Genomic DNA, 12,909 nt, shown 5'->3' on the forward strand with positions numbered 1-12,909 from the left:
TAACCACTAGCTAACACAGGCATTTTATAAAAGCTAGGTTATTGTTATGATCGATATTGTTAATTTAAACAATAGTGTTCATATTTTAATTAATTCTACACGTTACTTACATCATTATTGTATTTGATATTGTTTTAGTATTCCTCAAACTTGTTAATGATGTTTAATACTTGTGTTATTGCTTTGTTTCCCTTGTAAAGTAGTATTAGTTTTATTGTAGTTATCTGTATTTTGTTGTCTTTTAGCATTTGGAAAGGCCATTCACTCCCTGTCAAGGATTGGAGATGAGCTTTGTTTGGATCCCATGAGTAAAGGGGTGAGCACACCTACTCAAACGGGAATTATCCCATTTTCCTGACATTAATCAGAGGAGTAGCCAGGAATTCTGACTTGCCTAGAGGAGAGGTTTTGAAGTGGGAAGCTTAGACAAAACTTGGAAAAGTACCCGCTTTGTTTTCTTGCTTTAAGAAATCAAGCCAAAAATTGCTGTGTGAATTAATTTCACACACATCACACATATATTAATTATATGCATCAACACCTGTTGTCTTCCTACAAAATGTCCCTCTTTATGATTTATTTTGATAACTTATGTAATAACTAACACGTTTACTTTTGAATTTCCATTCACTGAGACTTCCCCAAAGTTGTTTAAAGTCTGCCTCCCTCTCTTTCATAGTGGATTAACGCTTGTGTTATTGCTTGCCCAATCATCTCTTTGTTTTTTAAATTAAATTACGTTTTTTTACATTAGGCCTCCATATTGGTCTCAAAGTATTTAGCCTCCTTTCTTCCTAAAGGCAATGCAGTGGCATCATCTTTACTGAACACCTCTCTTGTCCCAAAGCTGCGCTGAGATCTGTGAATTCGGCTCATTCTGCGTACGCCTGCTTCCTCTTCTCGCCGATGTTCTTCCAGAAACAACCTGGGTCCAGAGCAGGGCAGTGAGACAGTCCAATGCAAACTGCTCATGAAGGTACCAGCCATTTTGACTTATTGTGGTTACAAGTGACATGTTCCATCTTAAGGGGACCTTATGCCATGTTTTGAGTAATAAAGTGTGTATAAATGAGTGTGTGAATGGTGTTTGAACGCTCTGTAAAAAGATTTCTGCTGAGACGAGGAGAGAAAACGGCCTTTAAAGATATGGATTGTAAAACTCACACATGTCACACACACTACAGGTGCATAGGGTAAAACATGTAACTAACAGATATCACCATGAGACGTTCCCCCATCATTACTGACAATAGTAATTCTTTTTTATATTACAAGTTTTCTGTAATGTTATGTTTAAATATGCTAATAAGGCATTATCTGATCTCTGACGCTAACTTTTGGTGAATTTAGGAGAAAACGACTCGCCTGAATCAAACAAAGTTAATAAATTAAACACCGAAATGTGGATTTTGTATCTCAAAATTGACCAGTGCACTTCTTCTTCAGTCTATTCTACCTCTCTTCCGGTGTTTGGCTACCGTGGAGCGATGTCAGATACAAATCAACACTCCCAATGACCGAGTGAAGATCCAGTTTTTCTGCAGACACGGTAGGAAACATTGCATTTGTTTTATAAACCAGGAACTATTCAGGATTTGAAGTACATATCCTATAAGATTGTAGGGACATTATATTTCAATCAATTTGTATTGACTTGATAGAACCCTGAGCCTTTGTCCTTCACTTGGTCTGTTTGCTTTCCCCCTGCTGCAGACTCTGTAGTACCATGTTATGAGCACCTGGTGGCAGTGTAATCACTTGTGTTTTCTGACAGGCATCACTAAGACACACGACTTGTCTTTCGAGGAGAGTGAAGCTCTGCAGGCGGCGTTTGCTTCACATCTCTGTCCCAACGTGCTGAAAGCCCCCGCCAGGTCTGCAGCTCACTATTGATCCTTTATTTCATATCCCCCATGAGTGATCACTGCACTAACACCTTTTCCTTCATGAAGAGGGTGCCATACTCATATTCTGTACACACTGTAGAGCCCCCTGAGACAAATGTAAATGTGTGATATTGGGCTATATGAATAAACTTTGATTAATTAATTCATTGGATCCACATTAAAGACATTATATATATTTAAAAAAACAACTAAACACAGTGAAAGTATGACACAAGCGCTTTCTGTGCAAAGATAAAAGCTTGATATATATTTATTCGATTTAGATTTAGAGAAATCTAAGGTCTTAACATTTACTTGGAAGGTATTTACAGATTGGGGCAAGTGAGGATACTGTAAAATTAGTTTATGAGATTTATGGCTGCTGCTGTCAGGATTCAGTCTCTTTAATAGAAACATGATTGGTGTTCACAATGTTTTGTACTCACAGTTGAGTAAATACATTCACACAGCTTCAGTTCAATTCAGTCTAATCAACCAGATTGACAAGGACATAAAGATTTAATACCCAAGGTATCATGTGTCAGCAGTGTTTACATGAGGCTCTCCGCTCGATGCTCAGGTTGATTGACATATTGTTTCTGCTCTTCCTCTGCAGGGTTCTTGGTGAAATGGTGATGCACTTCCCCGTCTCCCAGGAGGAAATCACTCTGTCCATCACTCCTCTCAGAGTCAGTCTGAGAAATTACTTTGAGGGGGGAAACGGTGAGCTAACGATACACTATGATTGTGCTGTAGTTCCTTCATAGCCCAACATTAGCCACCTTTAGCTTAGTGTTGGAGACGTGAAGTCATGTGACCGTGCTGTAGTTCCTTTATAGCCCAACATTAGCCGCCTTTAGCTTAGCGGTGGTGACGTGAAGTCATGTGACCGTGCTGTAGTTCCTTTATAGCCCAACGTTAGCCACCTCTAGCTTAGCGGTGGTGACGTGAAGTCATGTGACCGTGCTGTAGTTCCTTTATAGCCCAACATTAGCCACCTTTAGCTTAGTGTTGGTGACGTGAAGTCATGTGACCGTGCTGTAGTTCCTTTATAGCCCAACATTAGCCTCCTTTAGCTTAGCGGTGGTGACGTGAAGTCATGTGACCGTGCTGTAGTTCCTTTATAGCCCAACATTAGCCACCTTTAGCTTAGTGTTGGTGACGTGAAGTCATGTGACCGTGCTGTAGTTCCTTTATAGCCCAACATTAGCCACCTTTAGCTTAGCGGTGGTGACGTGAAGTCATGTGACCGTGCTGTAGTTCCTTTATAGCCCAACATTAGCCACGGTGACGTGAAGTCATGTGACCGTGCTGTAGTTCCTTTATAGCCCAACATTAGCCGCCTTTAGCTTAGTGTTGGTGACGTGAAGTCATGTGACCGTGCTGTAGTTCCTTTATAGCCCAACATTAGCCGCCTTTAGCTTAGCGGTGGTGACGTGAAGTCATGTGACCGTGCTGTAGTTCCTTTATAGCCCAACATTAGCCGCCTTTAGCTTAGCGGTGGTGACGTGAAGTCATGTGACCGTGCTGTAGTTCCTTTATAGCCCAACGTTAGCCACCTCTAGCTTAGCGGTGGTGACGTGAAGTCATGTGACCGTGCTGTAGTTCCTTTATAGCCCAACATTAGCCACCTTTAGCTTAGTGTTGGTGACGTGAAGTCATGTGACCGTGCTGTAGTTCCTTTATAGCCCAACATTAGCCTCCTTTAGCTTAGCGGTGGTGACGTGAAGTCATGTGACCGTGCTGTAGTTCCTTTATAGCCCAACATTAGCCACCTTTAGCTTAGTGTTGGTGACGTGAAGTCATGTGACCGTGCTGTAGTTCCTTTATAGCCCAACATTAGCCACCTTTAGCTTAGCGGTGGTGACGTGAAGTCATGTGACCGTGCTGTAGTTCCTTTATAGCCCAACATTAGCCACGGTGACGTGAAGTCATGTGACCGTGCTGTAGTTCCTTTATAGCCCAACATTAGCCGCCTTTAGCTTAGTGTTGGTGACGTGAAGTCATGTGACCGTGCTGTAGTTCCTTTATAGCCCAACATTAGCCGCCTTTAGCTTAGCGGTGGTGATGTTAAGTCATGTGACCGTGCTGTAGTTCCTTTATAGCCCAACATTAGCCACCTTTAGCTTAGCGGTGGTGACGTGAAGTCATGTGACCGTGCTGTAGTTCCTTTATAGCCCAACATTAGCCACGGTGACGTGAAGTCATGTGACCGTGCTGTAGTTCCTTTATAGCCCAACATTAGCCGCCTTTAGCTTAGTGTTGGTGACGTGAAGTCATGTGACCGTGCTGTAGTTCCTTTATAGCCCAACATTAGCCGCCTTTAGCTTAGCGGTGGTGACGTGAAGTCATGTGACCGTGCTGTAGTTCCTTTATAGCCCAACGTTAGCTTTTTACTTCAGAAATCATAAAGTCGTGTTAATATGTGGAGATTACCCTGCTGAACTAAACCTGTAATTATCATAAACGTTTGTTTGCCACAGAGATTATTTTTCAGCAATAATCCAAATTACAAGTCCCTTCCCTTTGGCCTAGAAAAATGTGTCATGACTGCACCACTCGAGTGACAAAAGTTTACTAGATTTAAGAGAATACATCACCCACAAAATGATCATTTGTATATCACCCTGATGACCCTGTTTTACCTCAAATTCTTGAAAAACACTCTTGTTTTTCTTGCATGACTCCAGATTGAATTAAAGAATAAAAATACTGAGAAAAATATACAATCAAAGTCTAATTTATCAAGCTTCACTAACACATTACTTTTTTTCGGAAGCGTGCAAAAGAGTGAGACTTCTTCAGAAGTGTTTTGAATATAGGTTTTATTGAAAATCACGTGTTTGTAAAGTAGTGAGCATACAACTGGATATATGAGACGTTGGTGAAACTCTAGACATGTTGTGTGTGAGAGTTTGTAAAGTCATTAATGTGGAACATGCAAGAAAAACAACATTTTGTCCAAGAATTCACAGGCTAAGTTTTTTGTGGTTGTTTTTCTTGACAACTTAACCTGAATATGGAAATGGCGGCGTATGAAATCCTTCTACAAACACTAAAGAACATCGTGCAGATATTATTTGACTCCAGGATGTTTTCACAGATCACATGAAGATTATGTACACGGAGATGTCCCTACACCCAGACGAGTTTGACTACTTTCAGATCGGAGTGGAGTCGAATATAACCTTCTGTCTCAAGGAGCTCAGGGTAACAGGAGGCTCTGTGTGTGTGTGTGTGTGTGTGTGTGTGTGTGTGTGTGGTGTGTGTGTGTGTGTGTGTGTGTGTGTGTGTGTGTGTGTGTGTGTGTGTGTGTGTGTGTGTGTGTGTGTGTGTGTGTGTGTGTGTGTGTGTGTGTGTGGTGTGTGTGTGTGTGTGTGTGTGTGTGTGTGTGGGGGGCAGAGAATGCATATATCTGTGTTTGACTGGTTTACGTAACTATTACTACTAAACTGTAAAAATTAGGCTGGATTAAGTCGTGTAGTTTTATTTTTTAAGAGTTTAGTAAGAGTAAGAGACTACTACTGTAATATTTATGTGCTAATATGTTGGCTTACAGCAACAAATTGGGCCGAACAAATATATTTAAAATCTTTTTTATCACAGATTAATTCGCTGACTAGCTTCTCGATTCACAGTTTGTTCTATTAAAAGTCCAAAAATGGTAAAAAGTCCATGGCTTTAAATGTCTTGTTTTTTAAATCCAAACCAAATATTCACTTTAATAACATCGAACAGAGAGAAGCTGAACATCTCCACATTTTTCGAGGCTAAAAACAGCATTTCTTGCATAAACTTGTCTTTTAAAACAATTACTCCATTAACAAAATAGCGGTCGATATTTTTACCGCCCATCGAGCAATCAGCTCTAACACATACATGTTTTTATTAAAGTTACGAGTTGTAGAAGTTTGACTACCTTTAAAGCCAAGTAGGCATGTGTTTGTATTAAAGGGCCGCCTCAAGTCAATCCTAAACTGATTTTGAGAAACAGCAAAACATTGAAACCTAATAAAAAAGAATCTAATAATCGAGTTTTGTGCTCAACACACCGAATGGATTTGTTACAGAGTTTAAATGGCTTTCTTCTGTATTGACTTAAAGGAACAAAAGGAGCTGCTTGGCTGTTGAAGGTCCTTACACACGAGACGATTTTCGGCGTCGATAGATGTCGGGCCGTCGATGAGCGTCGTGTCGCCCTACTCAGATTGATGTGTACCGCACCGTCGTGTCTTTTCGGCCGACACCTTCCGCCGCCGATTCGACTTGTTGCCGTCGGCCAAAGAAATCACTCCGATTGGCTGTTCAGCTTAGCGAATCAGTGCATGAGAAGCGAAACGGAAGTGATGGACGTAAACAAACGATTAAGAAGGCAAATGTGAGATTTCATTTACCTCCAGCTCTCGACGCAGGTTCGGGAAAGCCCCGTGAGCTTCTCGCTGTAGAGTGACAATGGAACGCACTATTTGTTGTTTGTATATATCACGCAGTCTGTTCTTCTTCTCTCGGTTATCACGCAGTCTGTTCTTCTTCTCTCGGTTATCACGCAGTCTGTTCTTCTTCTCTCGGTTATCACGCAGTCTGTTCTTCTTCTCTCGGTTATCACGCAGTCTGTTCTTCTTCTCTCGGTTATCACGCAGTCTGTTCTTCTTCTCTCGGTTATCACGCAGTCTGTCTTCCGGTTGTTGCCTCTTTTGAATGACGAATACACACTACCGCCGCCTGCTGGTACGGAGAGGTATTGCCACTCCCGCATGTGCAGTTCGTACGTGCTTCTTGGCCGTGGGCTGAAGTCTTTGCGGTGTGTTCCAGTGCGACACATGGCCAAGACGCAGAGACGTGAGGCGACGTCTGCGTCAGTTCTTTGGTGTCAGCATGGTGTGTAAGAAGCTTAAGTGCAGGTAATCAGACTCGACCTGAATTAGCTCTCGTCCCTGATCAGTGAGACTCCCTGCTGTGAGTCGTCTTGCTCATTTCCGTTTTTGGAAAATTGGGTTTGGATGGATTAGAGACGGGACTTAAAAGTCAAATCGACCTCAATTCACTGGAGAATTTAGATGTTTCTTTCGCCTAGTCACTGTAAACATGCTAAGCTTTCAAAGTTTAAAAACATCCCACAACCAAACAAGTCTCCGTTTTCTGACGTGAATTGTTGCTGTTATTTTTTCTACAGGGTTTACTGTCCTTTGCAGAGTCGCACTGCCTTTCGGTGTCCGTCCACTTCGGTGCTGCAGGAAAGTGAGTGTGTGTAAAGTTTAAAGAGGCCCTATTATGCTTTCAGCCCTTCCCTGTGGTTATATAGGTTTCAGTGCATGTAAACGGCCTGCAAGGGCTAAAATCCCAGAACATCCTTTCCAGAACATAGAAATTAAATCACTGTGTAACACTCGCGCTTCTATTGGCTAGCGCTCCAACACATTGTACGTGATAGAATAAGGGGCGGGACATCTCTAAGCTGGTTGACCAATCACAACAGGGTCGGCCAGAAATCAGAGCAGACTGAGAGGACTCTTTAAAGTAGAGACACTACATACTGATATACACCTGAACATCAGCAGGAGAGGACTCTTTAAAGTAGAGACACTACACTCTGATATACACCTGAACATCAGCAGGAGAGGACTCTTTAAAGTAGAGACACTACATACTGATATACACCTGAACATCAGCAGGAGAGGACTCTTTAAAGTAGAGACACTACATACTGATATACACCTGAACATCAGCAGGAGAGGACTCTTTAAAGTAGAGACACTACACGCTGATATACACCTGAACATCAGCAGGAGAGGACTCTTTAAAGTAGAGACACTACATACTGATATACACCTGAACATCAGCAGGAGAGGACTCTTTAAAGTAGAGACGCTACATACTGATATACACCTGAACATCAGCAGGAGAGGACTCTTTAAAGTAGAGACACTACATACTGATATACACCTGAACATCAGCAGGAGAGGACTCTTTAAAGTAGAGACACTACATACTGATATACACCTGAACATCAGCAGGAGAGGACTCTTTAAAGTAGAGACACTACATACTGATATACACCTGAACATCAGCAGGAGAGGACTCTTTAAAGTAGAGACGCTACATACTGATATACACCTGAACATCAGCAGGAGAGGACTCTTTAAAGTAGAGACACTACATACTGATATACACCTGAACATCAGCAGGAGAGGACTCTTTAAAGTAGAGACACTACATACTGATATACACCTGAACATCAGCAGGAGAGGACTCTTTAAAGTAGAGACACTACATACTGATATACACCTGAACATCAGCAGGAGAGGACTCTTTAAAGTAGAGACACTACATACTGATATACACCTGAACATCAGCAGGAGAGGACTCTTTAAAGTAGAGACACTACATACTGATATACACCTGAACATCAGCAGGAGAGGACTCTTTAAAGTAGAGACACTACACACTGATATAAACCTGAACATCAGCAGGAGAGGACTCTTTAAAGTAGAGACACTACACACTGATATAAACCTGAACATCAGCAGGAGAGGACTCTTTAAAGTAGAGACACTACATACTGATATACACCTGAACATCAGCAGGAGAGGACTCTTTAAAGTAGAGACACTACACACTGATATAAACCTGAACATCAGCAGGAGAGGACTCTTTAAAGTAGAGACACTACATACTGATATACACCTGAACATCAGCAGGAGAGGACTCTTTAAAGTAGAGACACTACACACTGATATAAACCTGAACATCAGCAGGAGAGGACTCTTTAAAGTAGAGACACTGCATACTGATATACACCTGAACATCAGCAGGAGAGGACTCTTTAAAGTAGAGACACTACATACTGATATACACCTGAACATCAGCAGGAGAGGACTCTTTAAAGTAGAGACACTGCATACTGATATACACCTGAACATCAGCAGGAGAGGACTCTTTAAAGTAGAGACACTGCATACTGATATACACCTGAACATCAGCAGGAGAGGACTCTTTAAAGTAGAGACACTACATACTGATATACACCTGAACATCAGCAGGAGAGGACTCTTTAAAGTAGAGACACTACATACTGATATACACCTGAACATCAGCAGGAGAGGACTCTTTAAAGTAGAGACACTGCATACTGATATACACCTGAACATCAGCAGGAGAGGACTCTTTAAAGTAGAGACACTACATACTGATATACACCTGAACATCAGCAGGAGAGGACTCTTTAAAGTAGAGACACTACACACTGATATAAACCTGAACATCAGCAGGAGAGGACTCTTTAAAGTAGAGACACTACACACTGATATACACCTGAACATCAGCAGGAGAGGACTCTTTAAAGTAGAGACACTACACACTGATATAAACCTGAACATCAGCAGGAGAGGACTCTTTAAAGTAGAGACACTACATACTGATATACACCTGAACATCAGCAGGAGGGGACTCTTTAAAGTAGAGACACTACACACTGATATAAACCTGAACATCAGCAGGAGAGGACTCTTTAAATACCAAAGTCAGTCTTAAAGACTTTCCAAACTGAGTGTTTTTTAAATATATAAAATATAACTGTACTTCTGTCCCCGGTGGATATCCCTCAGCGTGTGTTTGATGTCTGCAGGCCTGTGTGTTTCTCAGTGGAGGATATGATCCTGGAGGCCACCGTAGTTCTGTCCACTCTGATCGACTCTGAGAGCCCCTCTCAGCCTGCAGAGACCCTCGCTGTGGCCCCCAGGACCCCCACCAGGTAACACTGAGCAGCCATCATCAATACAACTATATCACAATAACAAAGCTAAAACTCTGATCAGCTGAATGTACATATAAACAGATATGAGATAGTTAAAATATACTGTATATATATGTGTATGTGTGCAGGTCAAACTGAAAGTGAAATGCAGCAGCTAAATGTCTTTAAACTATATTTAAATGTCTTCAAAAAGCCCTTTTTCGACTCGCAATTTAAGCTGTTTTTCTGCACATCCTTAAAAAGTCTAATGTCTTAAGTGTCATAAATCTAAATGAAGGTCTTAATTGATTTTATGCAGGTGTGCAGATGTTGTACCTGAGTCTCCAGGTGAGGCAGCTACTGTCCCTGCTGGGATGGAGCTGGTGGCCTCCAGCCAGGGCAGCCCCATCGAAGACCCTGCTCTGCTGCTGCTGCTCCACCATCTCTCTGAACCTCACCATCAGGAGAGGGCCAACTCCACTCCTGCCTCCTCGGTAACAAGAGCTTCCTGTTGCCAGAGAGGGCAAAAGTGCACACACCCTTAACTCAAGTAGAAGTACTGAGTAATGTTTAAAAGTACTCTGGTGAAAGTAGAAGTACTCACTAAACTTCTTTACTCAAGTCAAAGTAAAGAGGCTTTGAAGTGTACTTCAGTAAAAAGTACCCATAGCTAGCAGCTGCTTTAAAGAGTACCTGACCTCCCTTTATATTAATAGAACAATAATGTCATTGTTAGCTAATGAATGTTTCCATGGTGAACAACGGCAACATGACAACGTTTCCATTGGTCCCTCTTCTTTAGAGAAGACCAGGAAGTGATGGATACACGGATCGTGTTCCAACCAATAGGCACGCAGTGACTCTAAAGAATAATGATCACGCACCAACACACATTCAGACTAAAGGAACCAGCTGTTTGGAAAATGAGAGAAGTAGAAAGTACAGGTATTTGAGTTCAACATGTGAGAAGTAGAAAGTACAGGTATTTGAGTTCAACATGTGAGAAGTAGAAAGTACAGGTATTTGAGTTCAACATGTAAGAAGTAGAAAGTACAGGTATTTGAGTTCAACATGTAAGAAGTAGAAAGTACAGGTATTTGGGTTCAACATGTGAGAAGTAGAAAGTACAGGTATTTGAGTTCAACATGTAAGAAGTAGAAAGTACAGGTATTTGAGTTCAACATGTAAGAAGTAGAAAGTACAGGTATTTGAGTTCAACATGTGAGAAGTAGAAAGTACAGGTATTTGTGTTCAACATGTAAGAAGTAGAAAGTACAGGTATTTGTGTTCAACATGTAAGAAGTAGAAAGTACAGGTATTTGTGTTCAACATGTAAGAAGTAGAAAGTACAGGTATTTGGGTTCAACATGTAAGAAGTAGAAAGTACAGGTATTTGAGTTCAACATGTAAGAAGTCAAAGTAAAAAGCCGTCAGAAAAGTAAGTCGTGGAGTAAAGTACTGATACCAGAAACATGTACTTAAGTACAGTAACAAAGTATTTGTACTCCACTACTTCCCACCTCTGCTCACATCGACCAATGGATTCTTGTTCTCCGTCCTTTAAGACGGAGAACCCCTTCTTGACCCCTTAGTGATGAAGTCTGAGTTTCAGCTCCTGTACTTTATCCCAAGCTGAAGGTCTTCCTGGTTGAACGTACTGAGCTTCATTATGTTGAAACATTTCGCTGACATGTCATTTTATTTCTTTTCAGATTTGCTCGCTGCTGTTCAGGGAGAAGTCCCCAGAATCAGGGGAGGGACTTCCTGTGCTGGCGTGTTGCAGCGATGAAGAGGAGGCTGAGGAGGAAGATGTGATGATGACGAGGAGCCCGACACTCTGACGACAGTAGGACATCCAACCTGATTTATTTATAGATTTGTAAGCATGTTAGCTGAAGTGTTCAAACCGGTTTTAAACAGAAGAGTTTCCCGAAAAATGTTCCATCGGAAATGTAGAATAATTATTTATAAAAGAATGAATAAATGTATTTATTATTCACAATTTCAGTCTGTGAAATGTAGGGGATGAAAACGGTTCTATAAACGTACTTATAAAAAAACTCACCTCTTCAATCCGGCTTTTAATGTGTGATCGTTTTTGTATTATTTGACTTTAACTATATATTTATTTGTTGTTCTTTTCGCTATATCTGTAAAGCGTCTTTGAGCACCTGTAAAAGCGCTAACAAATTAAATCTATTATTATTATAATGCATTAAAATCTGCTTATTGAACAGTCTGATTATAGTTATAAGGCTTTAATACAATCACCATAAAGCAGTAAATAAGGTAAATGTAGTGGCCAAAATCCCGAAAGGTTTGTCTTGTAACCTTCACCTCAACAGTTAATGTTCTTGGCCACATGTAGAGCTTGGGGCTCGGACGCAGTGTCAGACTCGCAGTGCACAACCCACCGGACGTTTCTGTTGCTTTTCAAGGTTTATTTCCAGCAAAACAAAATACGAAAACAATATTTAACATAAACTTAAACAGCAGATCCTAATAATCTGTCCTCTACTCAGCATAAGGTCGCGTCTGCGTGTCAATGACGGTATTGCTGCTGCCCTGCACACACACCGCACCTCCAACTTAAAGCCCCGCCCCCTTCACCTGAGCCCTGCTGCCCTCTCACTGAAACAGAAAAGTGCATTAATAACGGTTTCAAATAAATCAAAATTAACTTAAATGCGGCTCCTACAGTAAATATCATAATTCTTTATAATTGCTGGTCACCCACTGACATTGTTTTAGCCTCACTTTATAATATCATCTTGATTGTTGGGACAGCGCATAATGCATTTAATACGGTTATTACGTGGTTATTTTATACGTTTTTGCAACAAATTCTGCATTGATTTAGTTATTTTTCGTACTTTTAAGCACGTTTTTTTACAAATATTGCATGGATTTAATTTAGTAAAACACGGTGACTAAAGCAAACACTTAAGAGTATCTTATTATCATGCAATTTAAAAAGATAATATTGCAACTATGGGAATTATAAAACACTGATTACCAGAGAAGTTATTTAGTGTTATGATAACTGATGTTATATATATATATTTCTGTTCCTCAAATTATTCCAGAAATATGAAAATGGTGTCAAACTGAGCGTTTTGTTTTTACGGAGCTTCGACTTGTCGTTTAAGAATTTATATATCTTATAAACAAGTTCAGATTTCTAGAAAAACCCCAGAGTAATTGTTTTAAAGCAGAATCAATATTAACAAGTGCCTATCCCAATAATTATACAGTGCCATTATCTCTCCTAACGATACAATCAGCTGATCT

At 40.8% G+C, this 12,909-nt stretch overlaps 1 protein-coding gene across 1 annotated transcript; it reads left to right on the forward strand.

Annotated features, from left to right (window-relative positions):
- The first annotated feature begins 559 nt into the window (after positions 1 to 559).
- On the forward strand, positions 560 to 11,691 carry LOC117452641 (cell cycle checkpoint control protein RAD9B-like). The gene is given in 11 exon segments (XM_071204305.1): positions 560 to 593; positions 848 to 920; positions 922 to 976; positions 1,447 to 1,549; positions 1,775 to 1,874; positions 2,503 to 2,609; positions 4,990 to 5,096; positions 7,060 to 7,124; positions 9,511 to 9,636; positions 9,938 to 10,112; positions 11,331 to 11,691. Coding segments are annotated over 11 exon segments (1,074 nt in total). The 3' UTR covers positions 11,460 to 11,691.
- The last annotated feature ends 1,218 nt before the right edge of the window (positions 11,692 to 12,909 follow it).

The sequence above is a fragment of the Pseudochaenichthys georgianus genome, chromosome 9, assembly GCF_902827115.2.
Source record: "Pseudochaenichthys georgianus chromosome 9, fPseGeo1.2, whole genome shotgun sequence".
Taxonomy (NCBI): Eukaryota; Metazoa; Chordata; class Actinopteri; order Perciformes; family Channichthyidae; genus Pseudochaenichthys; species Pseudochaenichthys georgianus.